Source organism: Wolffia australiana, chromosome 8 (assembly GCF_029677425.1).
Source record: "Wolffia australiana isolate 7733 chromosome 8, ASM2967742v1".
NCBI lineage: Eukaryota > Viridiplantae > Streptophyta > Magnoliopsida > Alismatales > Araceae > Wolffia > Wolffia australiana.
Genome location: NC_135842.1, coordinates 16,966,956 through 16,992,628, shown reverse-complemented (window position 1 = coordinate 16,992,628; position 25,673 = coordinate 16,966,956). Strand labels below are relative to the sequence as shown.

General features: G+C 42.5%; 2 protein-coding genes across 2 annotated transcripts; both read right to left on the bottom strand.

Moving 5' to 3' along the window:
• Positions 1–6,488: 6,488 nt before the first annotated feature.
• On the bottom strand, positions 6,489–8,979 carry LOC144706996 (putative amidase At4g34880). The gene is made up of 4 exons (XM_078580108.1): positions 8,189–8,979; positions 7,866–8,111; positions 7,152–7,350; positions 6,489–7,001 (listed from the first exon to the last, which is right to left on the bottom strand). The coding sequence occupies exons 1-4, from the start codon at positions 8,932–8,934 to the stop codon at positions 6,585–6,587; spliced, it is 1,608 nt and encodes a 535-aa protein (XP_078436234.1). The 5' UTR covers positions 8,935–8,979; the 3' UTR covers positions 6,489–6,584.
• A 7,601-nt stretch (positions 8,980–16,580) lies between these two features.
• LOC144706997 (putative amidase At4g34880) lies at positions 16,581–19,270 on the bottom strand. Its single transcript, XM_078580110.1, has 4 exons — positions 18,467–19,270; positions 18,144–18,389; positions 17,558–17,756; positions 16,581–17,381 (listed from the first exon to the last, which is right to left on the bottom strand). Exons 1-4 carry the CDS (start codon positions 19,210–19,212, stop codon positions 16,986–16,988), a joined length of 1,587 nt encoding a protein of 528 aa, XP_078436236.1. The 5' UTR covers positions 19,213–19,270; the 3' UTR covers positions 16,581–16,985.
• Positions 19,271–25,673: the final 6,403 nt, after the last annotated feature.

The window sequence follows — 25,673 nt, the reverse complement described above, 5'->3', positions numbered from 1 at the left end:
TATGTCTCATTTTACTCATATATTTCACCACTCATTGGCTTGTATCCAGCCCATCTCTGACGCCACCAACAATGGAAGAGTCCACATATTTTGTCCCGTCCCGTGTGGTTGCGAACATTACAGTTCACAACAGTCAAACACATCCATTCACCATTAACACCACTGCCTTTAATAATTACTGGTAGGGTTGAAACACCAAATAAGGTATTTATTTAGAGTCAATTAAAAATCAGGTACTGTATATTTTTTGAATAAATCAATTTAATTGAGAAAATATTTTATAACCATTTTAGAGTTATTTAAATTAATTTTCGCTAGTATATTTTATTAGATTATATATACTTCATTAATAAATATTTTAAAACAATAAAAGTATAAATTAATTTAAAATTCACTTAAACAAATACTTTCTATGTCCACTAAATTTAAAATTTGGTTTTTGAATACTTTCTATATCAAACTAATGCGAGATACGTTGCCCGATGTTGTCGCACCAAAGTGTAGGCAAGCCAGTTGTGGAAAATTGGAGCTCGTGTAAGAGCGACCGAATCCAGTGCAATTCTGACATTGCATTTGTAAGGGATTTGTAATCAGCCTCGGTGCTTGATCGGGACATTGTGACCTGTTTCTTAGAATTCCATGAGATGAGATTTGAGCCAAGATGAATCATGAAGCTATTGGTTGAGCAACAATCATGACTGTCACCTGCCCAGTCAGCGTGTCTTACAATGCCTAACGATTGATTAGAATTGAGATAGAACATAAGTCCAAAATAAATATTTCCCTCAAAGTATTATACAAGATCTCTTACCACTTTCTAGTGGTTGAGCGATGGATTATGCATGTGTTGACAAGCGCGATTGACCGCATAACAGATATCGGTGTAGTTATTATGAGATATTACAGGGATCCTACACATACAGTTTAGCGATATAATGTAACATCACATGATTCACAACTTTCTGTAGAAGAAAGAGATGTCGGAGCTGGTGTAACTGTGGTATTACAACTAAACATATTTACACGATGCAAAATGGTAGATAGATAAATAGACAGAGAGAGAATGAGACCACTAGTATGCGGAATAAGATGAATAACTAAAAAATTACGTGCCGGTCCTAAATCGTGAATGACAAAAGCTTTAAGTAAATACATGAGGAGAGAGGATACCCCGCGTGATCTGAGCTGATAACCAAGAAATCATCGATGTAAATGAGAAGGTAGATGCGAGAGGTCGGAGCAATTTTAAAGAACAAAGAGCAATTAGTGTGGGAGCTGCAAAAGTGAAGGTGAAGAAGATAAGTAGAAATTTTTTGAAACCAGGTGCAAGGTGCCTGTTTGAGACAATAGAGAGATTTGCGTAAAAGACAGACATGAGAGGGAAAATGTGGGTGACAAAACCAGGGAGGTTGAGACATGTAGATAGTCTCATGTTGCAAATGTGCAATGTTGCAACGTGAATTTGATGAATGTGGCAATGATGCAGAACGACAATAGATAGAATAAGACAAATGGAAGTTTCCTTAACGATGAGACTGAATGTTTCTGTGAAATCAAGCCCAGCGGTCTGATGATAGCCTTGAGCCACGAGGCGCGCTTTGTGCTGGTTGACAGAACCATCGGAGTTGAGTTTGAGTTTATAGATCCACTTACAGCCGAGGAGTCGAAGAGAAGGATGAAATGGTACAAGCATCCAGGTGCCATTGAAATTCAGAATGCACGGCATGTCGCCAACCAGGGTCCTTAGCAGCTTTTACAAATGGGTGAGGCTTGACCGAAGATGAAGAAGCCTGGTAGCATTGGGGAGGTGGAATTGTGGTGGCCAAATGATCGGTGAGAGTATAGACTTTAGTGAGAGAGCAGAGGGGTGGTCAACGGAGGAGGATGAGGGGGTGGCGAATGCAGAAGTCGTGACAGGCGGTGATGTTGGAGGTAGTGAGGAAGCAAGAGGAGATGCCTTGGAAGGTGCAGACAAATGTTGGGCAGCGAAAGAGATAGTGTGTGTAGAAGTATTCGAAGAGGGCAAGGAACGGGGTCTTGAAGAAGGAGATGGGATGGAGAAAGGTGCTGAGGAAACAGGAGAATGAGAGGAAACACATGGTCGCGGAAGGGGGAAGTTTATAGAAGCAGGAGGAGAGGGGCATAGTAAACTCGGGGAAGTACTTGGAGCTTGAGCAGGGGAGAGAGTAACAAATGGAAACACCTGCTCATAAAAAAAACATCGCGAGAAATGTACAATTTATCTGATGCAAGTGAGAGGCATTGGTAACCACGATGAAGAGCGTTGCAGCAAAGAAAGATACATCAATTGGATCTATCTGTGAATTTGTTTGTAGCATAGGCATGTAAATACGAAAGCCAAACGCATCCAAAGGTTTTGAAAAACAAAAAATCTGGTGGAACTTGATAAAGAAATTCATATGGAGATTTACTTGATTAAAGAGGAGAAGACATACGACTGATGAGGTAGATTGCCATTGTTGCAGCTTCATTCCTATGGAATTGACGAAGTGACACGTGATTGAAGAGAGAAAGGGCAGTTTTGACAATATGACGATGCATGAAGTGAACATTCCCGTTCTGTTGCGGGGTGTGGGGACGGACACTCCAAGCTGAATCTAAGTATTTTGAAGATGTCTATGTATGCCTAGAACTCACCGACCCAGTCTGATTGAAAGCAAGAAGTTTTGCTAAAAATTGACGTTCCACAAGTGTTTGGAATTTAACAAAGGTAGACATAAATCACCCATTGTTTTAAGAGATAAAACCACGTGAAGTGGCTGTAATCCTCGACAAAAATCAAGTAATATGAAAAATCCATATGTGACTTAAGTGGCACAGGATCCCATAGGTCAGAGTGAATGAGTTGAAGCAGTCTAGGTGACTTAATATTCGAAGAAACAAAAGGAAGTTTGTGTTCTTTTTTAAGAGCACACGATGTGCAAACATAATGTTTAGGTAGTTGGATGGAAGGTAAACCAAACCGACGAATAGGTTGATGCAACACATAAAATGACAGAGGGCCAAGGCGCTGGTCCCACATCGCTGGAGTTTCACGCTCTTCGATGTAAGCCTGTGTGACACACGGTCAAATCCAGAGCTAGTTCTCTGGCTTGAATCTGGCGTGTGCCGGCCTCAACGTTCTAGGCAAAATGCTGAGCAGCCTTGATCTCTTGCAGCGGAAGTCTTTGCAAATGCTTAAGATCGCATAGAAGGGGTTAGAGGAGATGGTAGGGACGCAGCCCACTTAGGGAATAGGGTCATTGCATTAATATCATGAAATAGTATATCATCGTTGGGACCAGTACATGGGGAAAGATGAGGGGTGAGACAAACAATGAGATGAGGCATGCTATGCCGAAGTAGTGTCGTTGCTTCGGCTTGAGGCTGCCGCTCTGCGCCCCTCCTGTTGTTACACAATTTTGTCGGGTCGGGCGCCATGCATCTGCGGACATGGCAATCACACACGTGTCAACACCTTGTGCGTAGTCTGTGTGACGCCGCTGCATTTGATGCCCCTAGTCTGTGCGTGCCCAGCACTACCCATAGGAGCGCTACACGCCCTCGGTGCTCTCAGTGCACCACATGCCTTAGTCTCGTAGCGGGATGTCTCCCAACCCGGTGCCCTGAACACGCAATGTGCGCATTGCCCGTGCAGCACCCCGCACAACTCCACGTGCCGCGCCCACGCGCACGTTCCCCAACTTGCGTGTCCCACACCTGCGTGCAGCACTCCCCCTTCTTGCACACCGCTTGGCGTTGGCGCGCAGCGCTTTGCGCTCACGCGCTCGTGCCTATCGGCTTGCACGCCAAGAACGCACAAACCGTATCTGATCTGTCCCGCCTTTGAGCGTGGATGGGCACGTGCACCGTATGTTGTGTATCACTACCTATAGGGGCAATGGCCTAAAAGATCAGATGTTTGGGCATTGTTACCCATAATGACTCAGTCCTTAGAATGTCGTGAGCCAAATAACGCTGACACACCCTCCCAATATGCACGCCAGCATCTGAGCAAGGAATGCCGCTTAGTTAGGGGCCTAACACTAGGGCTGAGAGGCAGGATTGAGCCAATACATCTCGACCTCAATATGACCCATAAGTAGTACCTGTCCAGTAGAGATGTCCTTAATTAAACATTTATTAGAGTGAAATTCATTAAAAACATTATTATTAGTGGTAAACTGTCGTACCAAAAGACGATTATGAGTAATTGAAGGGACATGAAGAACATTGTTAAGAGTTAGAGAATGAGAGTGAGTGGGTAGATGAGTATGACCACAGAGGAGATTGACAGAACTGAGCCGTCACCGACATAGAGCTTGTGTGTGCCCGAGTAGACTTGAGGAACTATGAGTAGGTTGGAGTTAGTTGCAACATGATGCATAGAACCACTATCTGGATACCAGTGTGAGGCTTGAGGTGCTGAGGAGGTCGTACTGTATGCTAGTGGCATAGTCGGTCAAGGCAAATCAAATTGAGATGAGGAACGACTGTACATGCTTTGTGTGTCCGAGAAATTTCCTTGATTCGATTGGGGGTTTTGCGGAACACAAGTCTAGTTAAACCTTTCGTAGCACTCCAGTGCACGATGCCCTGATCGAGAACAAATATGACACAATGGTGGTTGTCATCTTTGTTCGTTGGAGCGACTCCACCACGATTTTTTGACTTGCCAAATCTACCATGACCTCTATCATTGGGTTCAGATTTACCTCAACCTTGACTTGAGTTGTTGGTGTTTTTGTCAGGGTCTGCTTCAGCTTGATTCACTGTTGCTAGAAACTAGATGTCTTTGACCACATGATGTCGGGTCAACAGGGCATCATGGTCCCTTAAGTGAGAGAGAACTGTCTCAAAGGACATAGGATGTACCTGCCTCTGAACCATGGTGATCACTAGAGCATACTGTGGGTCTACGCCTTGGAGTAGTGCGCGGATGAGTGTATGTTGATCTATATTTTTGCCTAAAGCTGTTAATGCACTACTTATGCTTCACATCTGAGCCACATACTCTTCCAGGGTTTGATTACCCTTCATTGGGTGTGAAGCTTGCCCAAGAGCTCTTAAAACCATGCTTCTGCTGAAGATGCAAAGTTCTCTGCCAAGATATCCCATGCCAACTTTTCTTAACAGCTTTGGTCACACATCCGATGATCCCTTCAGTCATGGATGGGAGTAGGAAAGAAAGAACATTTTGATCCATGTACCACCATTCGCTATCGACATCGCTTGCTTCACCTGGTGGTTCATCTACAATAGGAGAAATAAGTCGATGCGCTTTGAGTGTAGGAAATACATGTGTCTTCCAGAAAAATATAGTTTTCTTTGTGAGTTTGCTAGTAGGAATCATGGTTGCTGGTATTTTGGATGGGGCCTTCAATACAGCTGCTTTGCTTGGAAGAAACTCCTGAGAGGATGTCTGAGATTCTTTATCTTCAAGATGAGCTTCTTCAGTGTCACCTTCTCACTTCAGCTCTGATACCATGTTAAATATTGAAGAGAGGATGAACGAGAAGTGGGATGAAAGAGAAATACGGAGAAGTAAGAAAATGATAAAGAAAATAAGAAACTAGTTCTGTGTGCATTACAAGGGGCCGGATGTCCCATTTATAGAATTTCCATGAGGCCTGTTGGCGTTAACCATGGTTAAGTTGGGGTTGGGTTTATCCTACGCTGCATTGGGACACAGCTTGTTCTCGATCTTGGAGAGACGTGGAGCAGTCATGGATTGATCTCCACAATCTGTCGCAGCGGTGGAGCCACGTGGATGTGACAACGGGTGATCATTCATATCTGTCTTAGCGGTATCCAGTTTCAAATAAGATATTGTTATTGTTGTTAATTATCGATATTGACAATGTAGCACATATTATGTATAACAGATATTGCATAATCCGGTAATGCTTATAAGTTGTGGGACATTTGTTGCACCCTAGACTGGACAGGAGTGATGAGTCTTATCCCATTGAGATCATTATAACTTAGTATTTTGAGTTATGCAAACAGGACAGGCCAAGAGTTTGGTCAACCCTCTTTTTCCCTATTCAGCCCCTCGCCCAATCGCAGTCTGTTCCCCGTTCACTAAACCCTCCCCCCTTCTCTTTCTTCTTGTATTTTTCTTTCCTTTTCTTATCTTCTTCATTTTCTTTATCTCCTGTTCTTATTTGTATTAATTTCATCTTCTTCTTTCCATCATCCTTTCTTCTTCCATATTTTTCTTTACTAATAAATTCATCTCCCTTTCATATTATTCTTCTCTTCTTCTTTTAATCTTCCTTTCTTCTTCACTCCTTTTTTTCTTATTCTTCTTTTCCTCTCATCTTGTCTTCTTCCATGCCTTTTTTTTTACTTTTCTTCTTTGCCTTTGACATCGACAAGCCAACATAACTGGACGAGGACTTAACAAGATTGAACAATGTCAGACGGGAATCAAAAATAATTTTAGGTAAGGTTAAGGTCATTGTTAAAACTGGGGAACGAGAATGGAACAGTCAAACCCAATTGTATCAAAGATTACTGAGCCCAAGTCCCAAAATGTGTTTTGCAAAATCTGATTATTGATATTTTTTTATTACCCAGCCTCACCAGGGAGGGGACACCATCTGACGTCCGATTGTAGGTGGAATCCTGATCTTGGTAGCTTGCTCGAACCCATAAGCAATCTCAATGAGTGCAGGCTCGGACCCTTTGAGCCCACCAAAGCAAATTCCAAAGGGCACTCCTTGACCATCAAACCCTGCCGGCACGACTATCCCCGGGTATCCTCCGATCGCCAGCACTGTCGCTACGGCAACACCGTCACTTCCCGTCGCCAGTTTCAGAGCCGCGGTCGCCTCCGGCGCCACCACCGCGTCCAGTCTCTCCTCCTTCATCAGCTTCTCCAACCCTTCAGCTGACAATCTCGCCAGCTGACCCAAGGCCTGTCTCTCCAACGAGCCAATACCCGTCGTCTGTTGGCTCAGCTCAAACACCACCTGTCCGTATTCCTTCGTCTTTTCCTGCCGAGTGCCCACAAAAATAAGTATTCCGCATTGTATGGAATGCCCATCATGATGGGTTTTCTACCTACGGCTTGTGGACATATTTTCATCATTTTGATCTGGTCAGCATGAAATGTAGATGGAGAAATCGACGAACTACAGGTGTACCTCTAATGGGTTGGCGTTGTTGAAGGCGATAACGTCGGCGAGGGACCTCACCGGCGAGCTCGGCAGCGACGCCAGGTACGCGTTCAGGGCGAGCTTGAACTCCGCCAGGAGTGCCACCGCCTCCCCGCTTTTAGAGCTGTCGAGGATGACGCTTATGTTCGAGATTTCTAGATTATCCACGACGATTGCGCCTTCATCCCTTCAAATTTGGTCCGAAAAATCCCATAGCTGTTAGGACACGCATATCATTTCTGAATAGTCGAGAGAGGTTGAATTCGTCCTATGGGTTAGGACGTGGATACGAATCAATCAGCGATATCTAAATTTTTATTTCCTGGGAAAACTAAATAAAACATACTGTGAACCATGTTTGCTGTCTGGTCATAAATGAGTCAATAAAAAATTGAGTCCGATGGGCCCATATTACGAGAGTTATGATCATAAACGACTCTTTTGAAAAACATGATATTTAGTCTTGTGAGAAGCTCCGGAACCCATATTTACAGGGAGCCAAGGCCTTCTACGGATATCCAATTTCGCCTCAGTTTTACCATTCTCTACCTCTATAATATCACAATAAACTATAAGTAAACGACACCTAACAACCGTAAAATGCTTATATCACACAGTTTTATGCACGACTTTGCTAAGCGATAAACTGTAAGACGTCCCAGTGAGTAATTATAGGTTGGTTAGATGAGATCCAGACTTCACCTCAGTGTTTGGAGATGGGTTTGGAAAGCAGCGTGGACGATATCAGAGCCCTGGGGGAAATCGAAGAACGGCCGTCTAAGAACACCGAGCCTCTTTCCCTTCAGCCCTCTGTGCCGGAGAAACTGCCTGTATCCTCCGCGCGGAATGAACTTCTCCGCAGTCGCGGTCGCCTCCGAGTCACCGGCATCGTACCCGACGATAACCTCTAACACCCTCACCGCGTCCTCCACCGTTCGCGCGATAGGCCTGCGATAACGTCGCAAAGACCATGCGAAAAAGACCAAAATAAAATAGAATAAAAACCGAGTCTTTTGCAGGCTAACCCGACAGTGTCCTGGCGAGGAGAGATGGGGATGACGCCGGCTCGGCTGGTGAGGCCGACGGTGGGCTTGATTCCTACCAACGACTGGGCCGCGGCGGGGAAAAGGATGGACCCGTCGGTCTCCGTGCCGAGCGAGACCGCGGCCAAGTTGGCCGCGACGGCGATGGCGGAGCCGCTGCTGGAGCCGGAGGGCGTGGCCGCGGGGTTGTACGGGTTCACCCCCTGCCCGCCGCGGGCGCACCAGCCGTCCGGGGCGGAGAAGGAGCGGAAATTCGCCCACTCCGACATGCTGGCCTTGCCCAGGATGACTGCGCCGGCGTCTCGCAACCGCACCACCACGCCGGCGTCCCCCGCCGACGCCGCGCCGAGCAGCGCCGCCGAGCCCGCCGTCGTGTTGAGCAGCGCCGCCGTGCCGATGTTGTCTTTGAGGAGGATTGGGATGCCGTAGAGAGGCCGCGAAGCGCGGTTCAGCTTCTGGACTCGGGACGCGTCTGTAAGCGCCGCTGGGTTCAGCTCGAGGACTGCTCTCAGGGACGGGTTGAGCTTGTTGATGCGGCGCACGTAGATTTTCGATAATTTCCGGGGAGAGAGATCGCCGTTGTTGAAAGCTCGGTGGATCCTATCAATGGTCGCCTCCTCTATCTTGAATTCATGCATACGTCCGTGGCTGGCACTCCATAGAAGCAGCAGCTGTAGTAATATTATGGAGAGCTGCTTGAATCGGAAAGGTGAGATCGAGAATGCCATCGCCCCCTTTTTTTCTGCGAAACAGTGATTTTTTTCCTCGAGGGAAGAGGGCTTAGAAGACGAGGAATATATAAGGGGCATGATATTGTTTAATATAGTTTATTGAGTAGAGGGCTAAAGAAGACAAGAAAAAGAAGGCTTCAATTATTGTTTTACGACGTATGGATTGGTTAAACACCGCTTAGTTTAAACAGTGCATGTGACCCTTAAATGAAATAGCCCATGGAAAAGAATGCGCTGTGATCTTTGAATTATAAGATTTTTATTTCTCTGATCGCGAAAGTTGAGTAGGGTATCCTTTATTTAATCGGTCACAGAGATAATGATGAAGCAATTTGGAAAAGAGAGAGAGAAAGAGCGCAGGCGATGGGGAGAATCGGTCTGTGAAAAGAGAAAATATCGAAAAAAATTAGGGAAGAAACACGTTCCCGTTTTGTGAAAATAAATAATTCAAGCCTGCAACAACTTAAAGTTTTCTCAGGTTTGAAAAGTTAAGAAAAATATAGCTTTCTAGGTATTATCCCACGGACCAGGAGAAGAAGCTCGTTCTTCATATGTATTCGATGGCTGTTCGTCCCCGCTCTAAACTCATAAACAGAGAGTAGAAACATAAACGCCGGCACAACAAAGAACGTGGGGAAGCCTGCTATAACTGGAAAGGATGGACGATAGGAAGATGCTGATAATGATGATGATGATGATGATGATGATGATGATGATGATGATGATGATGATGATGATGATGATGATGATGCAGGAGACGTTAAGGATAAAGAAGAATAATACGAAGACAGGAGTGAACAACGCGGCAAGACAAGTCAGAAAGGGGCTTCACGTCATGCTAGGATTTCTAACAAATAGTAGAGTAGTAAAAATCAAAGATGTATCCTAAACTCTGTTAAGAGAACTAGACGGATAGGGTTAAACCTAAATTTAAACATAGACGGGTAGGATTCAATCTAGAATAGGATAATACATAGAGGGTCAGGATTTTACTTAAATAGGCCAACTAATCGACGGTTACGATTACAAACTAACTAACCATTACAACCATTATAACAGACATGATTTAAATGATCAAAACAAAATAAACAAACTTATAACTACTATATGATAATATAAATAACAACCAATGTTGATGAATGTATTGTGTGGATTTTCAATGATCTAAAGACCACTTCAACTATCTCTTGTTCTCTCTCTCTCTCTCTCTCTCTCTCTCTCTCTCTCTCTCTCTCTCTCTCCCACTTACCTTTCTTCTTCTTTCTCCATTCTTATTTCTTGTTCTTGAGGAGATTCTTGAGAATATACGGATTCCAACATGGTATCCGAATGTCAGACGATCTGACCGAGGAAAGGGCCTTTTCTTCGCCGTCGAATCCGAAAGGGGCCTTGCCTTCGACCGACTGCTTTGGAGACTGTTTCACCATAATCCAGAAGGGGGCTTTGTTTTCACTATCAACTTTGTAGACCAACTCTGCAGTCAACTTTGCAGTCAACTCTGCAAGATCATTTTGCCATCAAAACTTTCTGCTCTCCTCAACAACGGCAACGAAGAAGCAAGGTAGAGCGTCGGGTCAAGAGCGTCGTCCCACAGATGCCGCTGACGACAAACCCTGCATTGTCAATCCTCAATTGACATGGCCGAAGAGAAAATCGTCACAAATCCCACTTCTGGCACCGCCATAGCCCTGGGAATGGTGAATTTTTTAGGGGGTGTTCTAATTGTTGTTCCACCAAGCAATGCGACTTCCATCAAACTCTGAGCTGATAACTATCAAATGTGGCAGAACATCATTCTTCCATTGATAGATGGTTATATAATGTAGGACGACTAGGGAGACGGAGAAATGACAAGACGAATGGAAGGAAATGGATGGATTGGGTAGGGATAAAACAGATCACAGAAATCCACGCGATCGAATTCGGAGCTTAAAACCGATGAAATACTGGTGGTGCAGCTACGATCCTCGTCGAGGCCGACAGTATTGTCTTCACCCACCCCAACGATGCCGAAGCACCAAATTCAATATCCAAATTCACGTCATCGAAGAAACTCTCAAAAAAGAATTGTAGGAAAATCCAAATCAAATCAAATCTAGCGGCGGTGGAGACTTCTCTCGGAATACTAGGCGAATAACATGACGATACCAAAGATTTCAGGTGTACCTCGGCATCATAGTGCGTGAAGAGGCTGTGGGGAATTCTGAGCGTGGCAAAACTGGGCGAATTCGGGCGTTGAGAGGCCCACTAGGCGAGTAAGAGTCTAGGCATTCCGGGCGTTAACGACCCTGGTAGGGAGTTGATGTCCTTGTCGCAGATTCAGGCATAGGCGAATACCCGCGCGCGCGAGGCACGCAAAGGGTGCGCGGAATGCCCACACACATGCCTGGGGAGGCCTTGGGCGGCGGCCTTGGGCAGCCTTGGGCGGCCTAGGGTGGTGGCCTTGGGCTGCCTTGAGCGGTAGCCTGGGATGGCCTGGGGCAGCGGCCTTGGGCTGCCTTGGGCGGAAGCTTGGGGCGGCCTAGGGTAGCCGCCTTGCGCTGTCTTGGGCGGCATCCTGGGATGGCCTGGGGCGGAGGCCTTGGGCTGCCTTGGACGGCCTGGGGTGGCGGTCTTGGGCTGCCCTAGGGTAACCCAGGGAGGGCAAGAGAGATAGAGAGAGAGAGAGCGAGGGAGAGAATGAAGGGAAGGGAAGAGACGAACGGGAGGGTGGCTGACGACGACGACGATGGCGGCGGCGGTGGTGGCGGTCGGAGCGGAGGTGGGATAGGGGAGGTAGGGCAGTCCTCCAAGAGGAGTTAAACAAACTCAATTCTTGAATAATGACTGCCTAAATGTTTCTTGATACAATGGCCTCTATATATAGGCCTTGGAGGAAAGAGAAAGTACGACTAATTAAAATAAACACGAGGGACGGGTCGTGTCACGTCAAGGGGCAGTTGTGTATCTGTCGTTGGCGACGTGTCATGACTCGTGAGGGAGCGTGCCTGCATGGAGATGTGTGTGACGGTAACGGTGTGTTCGTAGCAGCGGCATGAATCTTGGTTGGCTGTCGCAGAGTCCCTGTAGTGGCGGCGTTGACTTTGGTTGACTTGGCAAATGCTGCCCAAAAACAGAATGATCAGAACAGATCATTCAATTCTGAAAGGAAGAGTTATCAGAAAAATTTTCATCAAAATAGAGGACAGTACAGAGGACGAGGAAGAAATCAAATATTTCAGCCCAGGTGTCAAATTTGTTCACGGTATGGCTATAGAGCCAGAGATTGCCAAGATCTTGTTCAATTTTCAAATAGCAGAATGCAAATTTCTCAAGGAGGAAATGCAAATAAAAGGCCACAATTCTATTCAGCATAAAATAGTGGTTGGTACCCCGACAGCGAGGTAACACATCATGTGACTGCCGTTCAAAATGTCATGTCAACATCTCAAACATACCAAGGAAATGATCATCTTCAAATAGGTTATGGAGAAGGTTTGAATAGTTTAGCAGTTGGTTCATCAAAAATAACTACATGTGATAAAATTTTGTTTTTACAACTATTGTTCATGTACCTGAAATTACTATAAATCTTTTGTCTATACATAGGTTAACCACGGACAATAATGTTTTTGTTGAATTTCACTCTTCTTATTGTCATGTGAAGGACAAAACAACCAATCAAATTCTCCTTCGAGGAACAACTTGGAATGGGCTATACTACCTGGAGAACCCGTCATCATTTTGTGCCAACTTGGGGGAAAAGACGACTTTAAAAAATTGGCACTATAGATTAGGACATCCACATTTAGAGTGTTGAAAACCATTGTCCAAAAATATGGACTTCCTTTCTTTCATTCCAAACAAAAACGTTTATGTGAATCTTGTAATGTTTCCAAATCCCACAAATTGCCTTTTCTTTCAACTAAAAATTCTTCTAACCATGTCTTAGAAATTAGACATTCAGATTTAAGGGGACCACCACCAATCACTTTTCCCTCAGGTTATTCATACTATGTTATTTTTGTAGATGATTTTAGTAAATATTGTTTGCTTTTTCCACTTACAAAGAAAATTGACCTGTTTAATACATTTATACAATTTCAAAATCAAGTTGAAAGACAATTCTCAACTAAAATAAAATACTTACAATCTGACTGGGTGGTGAGTATCAAGCTCTTCACCACCATTTAAAAACAGTAGGCATTGTTCATAGGGTATCATGTCCTCATACCCCTGAACAAAATGGCACTGCTGAAAGGAAGCATAGATATATAGTTGAAATGACACTTACTCTGCTTTTGCTAAAATGCCAAAAAGATTTTGGGATGAAGCAGTAATGACCGCAGTTTTTCTTATTAATCGTCTAGTTACTTCAGTGTTAAACTATAAATCTCCATATAAAATTGTTTTCAAAACTAAACCTGATTATTCTATACTCAAAACTTTTGGATATCTCTGTTATCCTTTTCTTAAGCCATATGCAGAGAATAAGTTAGATTCCAAATCAGAAAGGTGTGTCGTCTTGGGCTATAGCTCTCTTCACCTCGGATACACATGCTTGTCACTCCATATAGGTAAATTTTTTATTTCTAGACATGTTGTCTTCTTTGAATAAAATTTTCCTTTTGATGTGTATCATAATGTACTGGATAATAAAGGGATACTTGGATCATTTCATGGTTCAATCCAAGTGATAAAAATGACCCGAATCATGATTGGATGAATAATGCTAAAGTAGACGTGATTGACTGTTTTGTAGGAAACAATGACAAAAATATTTTACATGAGCCTTCATTAGACCTAATAATAACGAGAATAATACTAAAGAATAACATAATTCTATATCTTAATAATTTTATTAAGATATTGACTTGTGATCCAAATCATGCTTCTGATTTGGAAAAATCTATATCTAGTACACTAGATTATACTCCTGAACAAGGAGATATCTTAAAGACAAAGTCTTTTAGATATCTATAAACAGGATAATAATCAAAATAATCTTGTTTCACAAAATACTAAACGACTAGTATTTTCTGTAATAAAACATCTTATTCCGGAATGCTTATCTGTTGCTGTTGCAAGTAATGCGCCAACCAATTTTAATTTAGCCTCCAAAAGTAGTAGATGGATAGATGCCATGAATAATGAGATACATGCATTAATGAAAAATAATACATGGGATCTCATTCCTAGAAATTCAAATTTTCATGTTATAGGTTGTAAGTGGGTCTACAGAATTAAATACAATTCAAATGGAGATATAGAAAAATACAAAGCTATATTGGTAGCCAAGGGGTTCAACCAGAAAGAAGGTTTTGACTACAACGAAACCTTCAGTCCTGTGGTAAAACATACGACTATTTGGTTATTGCTATCAATAGCTGTATGTCATAATTGGAAAATTCATCAACTAGACTTTTCCAACGCATTTTTACATGACGATTTAAATGAAACAGTATAGATGGAACAACCTCCAGGCTTTAAAAATCCTGATTTCCCTAATCATGTATGTAAACTTAATAAATCGACAAATGGGCTTAAACAATCACCTAGAGCATGTTATACTAAATTAGCTATATTTCTTAACAATAATAGTTTCGTTGGATCTAAAACTGATACATCTCTTTTCTTTAAACGTCCCGCAAGTCATACTATTTTTGTCCTTATATATGTTGATGATGTTGTTGTAAAATCACCTCATTCATCAGATATTGTACATATCATTTCTCAATTACAATCAGTTTTTGCTATAAAAGATCTCGGTCCTGCACATTACTTTCTTGGAATAGAATAGATTAAGCTGGACGATGGCTATTTACTTTCTCAGTCAAAATACATTTTACATATTTTACAATAATCTAACATGGAACATTTTAAGGAGGCTAAAACTCCATCTAGTCTTGCAAAATTATCTCTAAGTGAAGAAAGTACTATTGTACATTCATTATATAAAAGATTGGCAGGATCCTTGCAATATTTGACTCTTACTAGGCCAGACATTTCATTTGCAGTAAGTAGAGCTCGCCAGAAAATGCATCAACCAACGAGTGAAGACTGGAAATTTTTAAAGCATTTATTAAGATATTTAAAAGGAACAATTTTACATGGCTTAATGTTTCATAAAAACTCGGGTTTGACTATTAATGTCTTCAGTGATGCAGATTGGGCTGGAGATGAATTAGATAGACGGTCAACAGGTGCATTGCTAGTTTATGTAGGGAAAAATCTAATTTCATGGAGCTCTAAAAAGCAGCCAACCGTAGCAAGATCAAGTACGGAGGCTGAGTATAAGGCATTGGCAAATGCAGCAGCAGAAGTGATGTGGATTCAATCACTTCTTAAAGAAATTTACATCAATACAACGACAGCTCCTATTCTTTGGTGTGATAATATAGGAGCTACTTATCTTGCTGCTAATCCTGTTTTCCATGCCAGGACAAAGCACATGGAAATCGATTTTCATTTCATTCACAAGCAAGTTGCTGCGAAATCTTTACAAATCAGATTCATTCCCAGCGACGGACAGGTAGCTGATGCACTCACAAAAGCTCTCCTTCATGCACGTTTTTCTATTCTCAGGGACAAGCTCAACGTCATTCCTCCGCCTTTTCGCTTGAAGGGGGGTGTAAAGGATAAAGAAGAAGAATACGAAGACAGGAGTGAACGACTCGGCAATACAAGTCAGCAAAGGACTTCACATCATACTAGGATTTCTAACAAAGAGTAGAGTAGTAAAAATCAAAGATGTATCCTAAACTCTGTTAAGATAAATAGAAGGATATGGTTAAACGTAAGTTTAAACATAGACGGGTAGGATTCAATCTAGAATAGGATAATACATAGACGGTCAGGATTTCACTTAGATAGGCCAACTAATCGACGGTTACGATTACAAACTAACTAACCATTACAGCCATTATAACAGACATGATTTAAACAATCAAAACAAAATAAGCAAACTTATAACTACTATATGGTAATATAAATAACAACCAATGTCGATGAATATATTGTGTGGATTTTCAATGATCTAAAGACCACTTCAACTATCTCTCGTTCTCTCTCTCTCTTTCTCTCTCTCTCTCTCTCTCTCTCTCTCTCTCTCTCTCTCTCTCTCTCTCTCTCTCTCTTCCACTTCCCTTTCTTCTTCTTTCTCCGTTCTTATTTATTGTTCTCGAGGAGCTTCTTGAGAATCTACGGATTCTCACAGAAGATGATGATGAGGAGGATGCGGATGCTGATGAGAACGATGATGGTGAGGAGGATGACGATGATAATGAGATGGTAATCCAAGATCGGGAGACGGCTGATCTAGAGACCTACTGATTGGAATGTGTAGATGACTTCCCCATCTATCACTTCCTCCACTTCTCTCTCTTTCCCTTCACCTTCCTCTTGTTTCGTTATTCTCTTTCCCACCCTCTTTGACTTTTCTCCTCCACTTGTTCTCTTTTTGTATCCACTCACTCATTGTATTTTGTTACTCTATCATATTTTGGTTTTCTCAAAGTCTCACTTCTAAGATCCTCCCAGAATCTGCTTGACCCTTTCCAAATACAACGTGGCTCCCACGTTCATCCCACTCTCTTATCCAGCTGCTTTCCATTGTCTTTTAGTAACTGCATGTTTCCTCTCCGTTAAAAAATAGACGTTGCCTGTTAGTAAGAACACATTTTCTTGAAGCTTATAAATAACTGTCGTTTGTTTAAAGAACAGTGATATTCTAAGGACAAACAAATAGACCATAGGAGCATCAACAATAATAATGTCTACTTTATCTATCAGCTTCTCCGGTTCCCTCTTTCCCATTCTTCAATACCTCGCCTTGTTTCATCATCCTCTTCAACATTTGACCTTTAATATTATGGACTTCACATCCACGTCTGACCTCTTATCCACCATCTCGCGTCTTATTTTGCTACCATCTTGATATCTTTATCCCTTCCCTCTCCCTATCCCATCTGGACAGTTCACATTCATCACTTCTCTTCCACCATCCCCACACTATACATGATCATTTTCGCACACTGTCCCACCCTGCCTCACCGGAGAGTGGACACCATCTAACGTCCGATTCTAGGTGGAATCCTGATCTTTGTAGCCTGCTCAAACCCATAAGCGATCTCAATGAGTGCAGGCTCAGACCCTTTGAGCCCACCAAAGCAAATTCCAAAGGGCACTCCTTGGCCATCAAACCCTGCAGGCACGACTATCCCCGGGTATCCTCCGATCGCCAGCACCGTCGCTACGGCAGCACCGCCACTCCCCGTCGCCAGTTGCAGAGCCGCGGTCACCTCCGGAGCCACCACCGCGTCCAGTCTCTTCTCTTTCATCAGCTTCTCCAACCCTTCAGCTGACAATCTCGCCAGCTGAGCCAAGGCCTGTCTCTCCAACGGGCCAATACCCGTCGTCTGCTGGATAAGTTCAAACACCCCCTGTCCGTATTCCTTCGTCTTTTCCTGCCAAATGCCCACAAAAATAAGTATTCCGCATTGTATGGAATGCCCATCATGATGGGTTTTTTCCCTAAGGCTTGTGGACATTTTTTTTTTCATTGTGATCAGTCATTTACTTGTCGTTTACCATCACGTCAACATGAAATGTAGATGGAGAAATCGTCGAACTACCGGTTTACCTTTAATGGGTTGGCGTTGTTGAAGGCGATAACGTCGGCGAGGGACCTCACCGGCGAGCTCGGCAGCGGTGCCAGGTAAGCGTTGAGGGCGAGCTTGAACTCCGCCCGGAGCGCCGTCACCTCCCCACTTTTACTTCTGTCGAGGATGATGCTTATGTTCGATATTTCTAGATTATCCACGACGATTGCGCCTTCATCCCTTCATATTTGGTCCAAAAAATACCATTATTTGTTCGGACATGCAATCCATATCTGACAACTAAAGAGACAGTGAATTATTATCATGCAATCCATTTTGTGGGAAAACATACTTTGAATCCATTTTTGTAGTCTGATCATAAATGAATCTTAAGAAAGTTATGATACGGAGTCCTGCGAGAGGCGCTGGAACCCATATATAGAGGGAGCCTAGGACTTTTTACGGTTATCTATTTTCGTCTCAGTTTTACCGATCACAAAAAACCATAATTAATCCATACCTACAACCGTAAAACGGCATAAACCCGTAGTTTTATTCACGACTTTGTTAAGCGAAACAATTCCTATGACCGCGTTCTAAGTTGGTTAGATGAGATCGAGAGTTCACCTCAGCGTTTGCAGATGGGCCTGGAAAGCAGCGCGTACGATATGGGAGCCGCTGAGGAAATCGAAGAACGGCCGTCTCAGAACACCGAGCCTCTTCCCTTTCAGCCCTCTTCGCCGGAGAAACTGCCTGTACCCTCCGCGCGGTATGAACTTGGCCACAGCCGCGGTCGCCTCCGAGTCACCGGCATCGTACCCGACGATAACCTCTAACACCCTCACCGCGTCCTCCACCGTTCGCGCGATAGGCCTGCGATAACGTCGCAAAGACCATGCGAAAAAGACCAAAATAAAATAGAATAAAAACCGAGTCTTTTGCAGGCTAACCCGACAGTGTCCTGGCGAGGAGAGATGGGGATGACGCCGGCTCGGCTGGTGAGGCCGACGGTGGGCTTGATTCCTACCAACGACTGGGCCGCGGCGGGGAAAAGGATGGACCCGTCGGTCTCCGTGCCGAGCGAGACCGCGGCCAAGTTGGCCGCGACGGCGATGGCGGAGCCGCTGCTGGAGCCGGAGGGCGTGGCCGCGGGGTTGTACGGGTTCACCCCTTGCCCACCGCGGGCGCACCAGCCGGCCGGGGCGGAGAAGGAGCGGAAACTCGCCCACTCCGACATGCTGGCCTTCCCCAGGATGACGGCGCCGCCGTCTCGCAGCCGCGCCACCACGCCGGCGTCCCCCCGCGACGCCGCACCGAGCAGCGCCGCCGAGCCGGCCGTCGTGTTCAGCGGCGCCGCCGTGCCGATGTTGTCTTTGAGGAGGATGGGGATGCCGTAGAGAGGCCGGGAGGCGCGGTTCCGCTTCTGGACGATTGACGCGTCTGCAAACGCCGCCGGGTTGAGCTCGAGGACTGCTCTCAGGGTCGGGTTGAGCTTGTTGATGCGGTTCACGTAAATTTCCACCAGTTCCTGTGGAGAGAGATCGCCGTTGTTGAAGGCTTGTTGGATGCTCGCTATGGTGGCCTCCGCTATCTTGAATTCACGCTCACGCCCGTAACCGACGTTCCATAGGAGCAGCAGCTCTAGTATTATTATGGGAAGCTGCTTGAGTCGGAACGGGGAGATCGAGATGGCCATCGTCGCTCTTGTTTCTGCAAAACAGTGATTTTTTCCTCTACGGAAGAGGGCTTTGAAGACGGGGAATATATAAGGGGCATGATAGTATTGAGTAGAGAGGACAGGTCATGCAGTGGAAGAAGTCAAAGAAGAAAAAGACTTGTTTATGGAGCTAAAATTATTAGATTACCACGTATAAATCGACTAAACACCTTTTCGCTTATACAGTGAATGTGACCCTCAAATGAAATAGCACATTTAAAAGGAATGCGCTGCCATCTTAGAATTTTAAGATTTTTGCTTTTCTAATCGCGGATGGGGAGTAGGGTACCCTTTATTGAATCGTAAAGAGAGAAAGGAGGCGAAGTGGAGAGTTGGGCTGTGAAAGATGAAAATATTGAAGAAAATTAGGGAAGAAACACGTTCCCATTTTTTGAAAAGAAATTAATCAAAACTGGAACTCCAACTAAAAGTTTTCTCATGTTCAAAAAGTTGTAGAAAAATATAGTTTTCTGGGTCTTAGCCCACGGACCAGGAGAAGAAGCTCGTTCTTCATATTTCCGCAAAGGCTGTTCTCCCCTGCTCAATATTCAGAACGAGAAAGAGTAGAAAGATAAATGCCGGCACAAACAAGGACTGTTGGGAAGTTTGTTACAACTGGAAAGGATGGGCGATCGGAAGAATATGATGATGATGATACTGATGATGATGATGATGATGATGATGATGATGATGATGAGGATGAAGATGAGGACATAGACCATACTGTCAAGATGGTAATCCGAGGCAACGAGACGGGTCACCTAGAGACATACTGATTGGAAATGTGTGGATGATTTCCTCTTCTCTCACTTCCTGCCTCTTTCCCCCTTCGTCGCTTTCCCTTGATTTTCCTTTTGTTTCTTTATTCCCTTCCCTACTCTATTTGGCTTTTCTCCTCCACTTGTTCTCTTTTTTGTATTCACTCACTCACTGTATTTGACTATTCTATCATATTTGAGTTTTCTCAAAATCTCTTTTCGTAAGATCTTCCCACAATCTGCTTGATCCTTTCCAAGTACAACGTGACTTTCATGTTAATCTCTTCTATATTTCTCCATAGTTTTTTATATTCATCTCCGGTCATACATGTTTCCCGTGTCTTCCTTTTTTCCTACTATACTTTGAGTGGAGCTGCGGATCAATTTCAATCAAGGCCATTCAACATTAGAACAACCAAGCCAGTGTCTACCTTCTTCGAGGTATCTTGTGGCATCTTAATATTAAGATACTTTTTGGCTAGTGAGAAGTATTGATTTCCTCTGAGGGGTTGTATGATCTCGCAGTTTCTTCTGTTATATATAAATGTTACATAGTTTTGCACAATCCAATGCCATTATATTAGGGATGTCTGAATCATTCCCTTGATTTGTCTTTCCGGAGTCCCTGGCTCATGGATTCAAGTCTATTCCTACACAATTAAACCCATTCAGATCACCATCAAAAGATTATTTGATAAATGTATATATATTATACAATATTCATCTCCATATATGATGCGGCCATCAACACACATGATTATTCTGCATCACATGTGGAGATGAATTGCAGTAAGATATGTTGGAAAAGTAATAAATTCGTTGATTTTTTGGCTTCTATCTGACATTTTTGGATGCATTTTTTTCTTCGATGTTTGTTGACTCATAATACAAATGTAATGATAGTCTAAACTTTAATCTTTAAACAATGTCCATTAAAATTTATTTTCTATCAAATTTCATTATCCAGGTGAAATAATGAAAATATTTTTTATCCATTGATTCTGTGTGTTTGATATGAAGTTAAGAAGGTCACCCAATTCATTTGATGTGATTTTTAGAATTTTTTTTACAGTAATTCAAAAATCGAGGTTGAAATATATTAGGCAATGCTATGAAGTAAGCAATCCATTATCGTACAACAATTTTATTGTATTTATCTAGTCCTAAAGCAAAATAAACAATTAAGGGTATTCCACCTAAAACTAGAGTGTTTTGTATAATTAGATGTTTTTATAAAATAATATTATAATATGATAGTTATGCAGATTAGTTTAGACATTTTTTGGGGCATAATGCAGAGAATGGTATTTAAAATCCAACATTTCCAAATCATTAGCTCTCCAAAAATATGTAGACATGATTTGGACATGCATTTTTTTTTCATTACTTAGGTTAGAAATGTACGAATATTAATAGCTTTGTTTTTTAGTTTAGTGGCAAAGTATTTTTCATGCATAAAATATGTACTTGGAGGAATTATGCAAAGTGTTTTGAATCATTTCATATATTCCTACGATAAATTGAAGATCTGTCCAATATTTCATTTTTTCATAATACTTCAACAAATTCATTGAAATGGATGAGTACTTGAAAGACATAGTATGGTGTAATTAATGGTACATGTATTTGAAATCCATTACCGGATATGTGTTATACTTAAAAAACAGATAATCTACCAATATCTAAATTGGCATCTACATCGGACATTGTCACTATGATGGATATTAAAGACCTTAAACGAGACTGAGATAGGCTCATTGTTAAGCCCGTAATAATAAGTATGTTGATATTGATGATGGAATGGAGACCATATAACGTGAACAATAATTTATCTCATTGTTTTATTGAATAAAATTGATCTAAAATTTCTCCATAGATCATGATACTGAATTCAATGAATATGACAATATTAATGTATGCTTATGGAAAATAAAAATTTGTAAACAAATCATTGAGCAATATAAAGTAAATTTAACATGTCAACTCCCTCTTACCATTTGGATAGTTCTCAATGAGTCTTTCATATAATAATCTAGAAAGTGGTTTACATACTGTATAATATTTTGATGCATTATATATAAAACAATTTTCAGTTTAAAACAGCCCCTTTTACTCTAATATTGTGAATTCTCACATTAATTTTTTTTAAGTCACTAAAAAAAATTAATCTGTCTTGATCTTCTCCCCTTTTTCCTACTCATTATATATCTCTCTATCTCTCTCTTCTCTCTCTTTAATACTCTTTCCTTCTGTCTCTCTCTCCATTTTCTCCCTCTTTCCCCTACACTTTTTCCTACTCTCACTCGTTTCTCACTCTCTTGTATGGCTATTATATTTTCTCGTCTTACTTCTCTTGACTATTTCTTCCCACAATATTCTCCTTAGTTCCTTGTTACCCTCAATTAACAACCTCCTTGCCTTTTCCCTCTCACTTCTTTCATACGTCTATATCTTGCCTCTATCATTCTAATTATCTCTATAAAATTTACAATAAAAACCCAAAAATTAAAATTCCAATTCAAATCCCCAGAGAAATGAGATGTTAACCCTCACATCCCTCCAAATTTTGCAAAAATACCATACACTTGCATCTATATGACTATTTAGTAGAAGTTATTTTCCTAATCTCTTGTCTTTTTTCAGACAACCTCAAATCACTGCTATACTTAGTAGCTTAAGTATACTATTATAACTCATTTTAGATAAGCTAATGCTAGCCAAGAACCATAATGGTGGACAAGTGCCTTCCTGACTGTGGCTGCTCTTAACCTTATCCATGTTTTTGTCTTCACCCTCCTTCACTCACCCTTCACATCATTATTGTACCCGCCCGCCCACCACCCACTTCACACATTATGTTGTCTACCTTTCACATTCCAACTATCTGGGTATATGATTGTAGACTTGGAAGAGATTCTTCATGACATTCACGTATTTGGACTCTAGTTATACTCCCACAATCAATGTGACAATTGATCTCCTCTTGAACTTCTTCAACTCTTCTGGAAGATCATCTTACCATCAAGTCATACTAATGGAAAAGAGAGGGGCCACCTAGATATGGCTGTCATGGGAAACTGAAATTGCTGTCCCCTCATCTATATTATATATTTAACTTTTCATAAAAGCCTTTAAGTCTATTCACCAACGTCCATAGTGATGGGGGACCATCCAGCTTCGAAGACCCTGTCTAACTAGTTTGCCGAGCAAGGGCTCACGCGCGAGATGCATCCTTCGGAGTACCTGGCCTAGTCAACAGGCCTCAAAGGTTTTACGTTATCTTTCCTTATTTTCCTCGTTTAGTAGGCCTTGTATGTCGGTCACATATGTGTTTGTTTTGTTTGTTTAAATGTGTTAGGACCGCCATATGGACCTAAAAGTTTGCGCGTGTGTGAGCCCATGTGTGCGTCGATGATCTCAATTTTAGAGTTAAAATTCATCGTTGGTGACTGAGATTATTCAATAAAAATATTTTTAACCGTACTTAAAAATACGTAGTTAGCGATGAGTACGGGTCGTCTCCACAGAGAATGATGATTAAGGAATTATTTCCTTAAACTAGTGATGATTAATAAGAGGATCGATAGAAACAAGATTCGAGGATGTGAGCTAGTGATATTGCTAAAAATACATAATTTATAAGTTAATTTAACTTATATAAAAAGTAAGTGTACGTGACGGACATGATGATGGACGATGGTATGAAAGAAGATAGTGATTGGATGTGGAGTGGTGGCATGGTGGGGAGGATTGAGAGACGAGAGAAGAGAGTAAAATGAGAGTGCAATAATGATGATAAACACTAATTACATTAACTATGATGTCGAGAAAGAGACAACGTAAGGTGAAGATACTTACCTTAGATCCTTACGTTCCGCCAGGATCATGGTGATTTACAAGTGCCGGTAAGCTCTCCCTCTTCTCCAATGCTTCTCTCCACACACCCAGGACACCAAGAACATTCTTGATGGATCTCAAAACTCACGATCTTTCAATCAGCCCACAAAGTAGGAAGAAAGTTCAAGATGAGTTTTACAATGATCCAAGCCTCTATTTACAGATCAAGGGTATGGATAGAAACATGAGGGGAAGATGAAGCAATGCTGAAAATTTCAGCTAAATTGGAGTTGTAGATCAAAAGTTATGGTTGTTTGAAGTTGGAGCAATCCTTGGCATTGATATTTTCTCTCTCCTCATCATCATCCTAATTTTCCGCGCACACTCCTAGGAGGAAGAAAAAAGACAAAAAAAGAGAGGAAAAAAAACAAAGAAAAGTAACGAGTTCGGAGCTGACGTGGCACCACGTCAGCGCGGACTTCTCCCTCTCTATTTTTTCTGTTTTTGTTATTTTGTTTTCTCTTTCTTTTTAAGTCAAATTTGCCACGTCATTCTGCGATAACAAACAAAAAATATGTGCGGCAATCATCACTTCATGAATTGCGAAGCAATGATTGCCCAGTTAATGATTGGTTGTCGCCAATCATTAACACTCCTAATGATTGGCAGCTCCAATCATAATGGCTCTGATTCGTCACTATTCAACTAATTGAACGGTGACACGTGGTGGCGTAAAATAAGAAAAACCTTTAAAATTTTCTATTAAATGAAATAAGAGTCCAGAAAATACATATAAATATATTTTGACTGAGAAAAAATCATACCTTTCCAAATTTAATATCGAACAATTCCAGAAAAATCATATTCTGTCGAAAAATATATTATTTTAGGATATATGGTTAGAAAAATCCCAAAAAATGCAGAAAATTCAGAAATTCATTCCAATAAAAGATTTACTCATTTTGAGTTTGATAACATGCAAATATGAGTAATTTAATGCAGATAAACATGTAAATATGATCATATAAGGTACTAAAAATGCATGTTATCATGCGCGTTTTAGTGAGTTTTGTCTCTCCTATTAGGGGGTCCTCATTACTTTTAATTGGGCCTTATCCCCTTTATTTCTAAGGGGCTAGGCCCATATTTTCCCATATAAAAGGTGGGGCTACCCATATGAAGAAAATATTGAAAAAAATGTGAACTTTTAAGCATTTTTCCTGATGTTTAGTATTTTATTAAATTTTCACCAGATTTACGAAATGCAATTGCAAAGTTAGAAGAGAGGAAAAACCCTATAGCTTGTCGAAAACTATTGTTGTTGTCGCCTTCACTAGAGTTCTAGCAACTGCCTCCTATGGGTGCCCAATGCCCCGCGCGTGCCCCTTGCACTGCCAGCGGCCGCCCAGCGCCACCCGCGGCCACCCAGCACTATCCGCAGCCGCCCACAGCCGCCCAGCACCGCCCAGCGCCGCCCAGCGCTGCCTACAGCCATCTAGTGCCACCCACGGTGGTTGTAGCAATGCCCAAGAGGGCCACCGAAGTGCCCACGGCCGTCGAAACAGCCCGCAGCTGCCACAACAAGCCGTGGCCTCCACAGCACCCCGTAGCTGCCAAAACACCCACCTACGGCTACCGCAGCATCCCGTAGCCACCACAACCCTAGTAGTTGCCGCAGCCCGCCGTAGACACAGTGGGCGTCGTAGCTCACCACCATCACTACCAGCCTGCTCGAGACCGCCTAGTGCTGCCCGTGGAAGCCCCAGCAGCCCAAAGCCACCGTAGCAACCCACAACCACCGTAGCAACCCGTGGCCGTTGGAGCAGCCTACGGCCGCTGTAGCAT

What these genes read in the sequence shown, in the direction of transcription:
- LOC144706996 (XM_078580108.1), bottom strand. Translation starts at nt 8,934, where the DNA reads ATGGCATTCTCGATCTCACCTTTCCGATTCAAGCAGCTCTCCATAATA. An exon ending in CCTCGCCAGGACACTGTCGG is followed by an intron (nt 8,112 to 8,188) that starts GTTAGCCTGCAA and finishes ACGTTATCGCAG; the next exon opens with GCCTATCGCGCGAACGGTGG. An exon ending in ACCCATCTCCAAACACTGAG is followed by an intron (nt 7,351 to 7,865) that starts GTGAAGTCTGGA and finishes CCAAATTTGAAG; the next exon opens with GGATGAAGGCGCAATCGTCG.
- LOC144706997 (XM_078580110.1), bottom strand. Translation starts at nt 19,212, where the DNA reads ATGGCCATCTCGATCTCCCCGTTCCGACTCAAGCAGCTTCCCATAATA. An exon ending in CCTCGCCAGGACACTGTCGG is followed by an intron (nt 18,390 to 18,466) that starts GTTAGCCTGCAA and finishes ACGTTATCGCAG; the next exon opens with GCCTATCGCGCGAACGGTGG. An exon ending in GCCCATCTGCAAACGCTGAG is followed by an intron (nt 17,757 to 18,143) that starts GTGAACTCTCGA and finishes CCAAATATGAAG; the next exon opens with GGATGAAGGCGCAATCGTCG.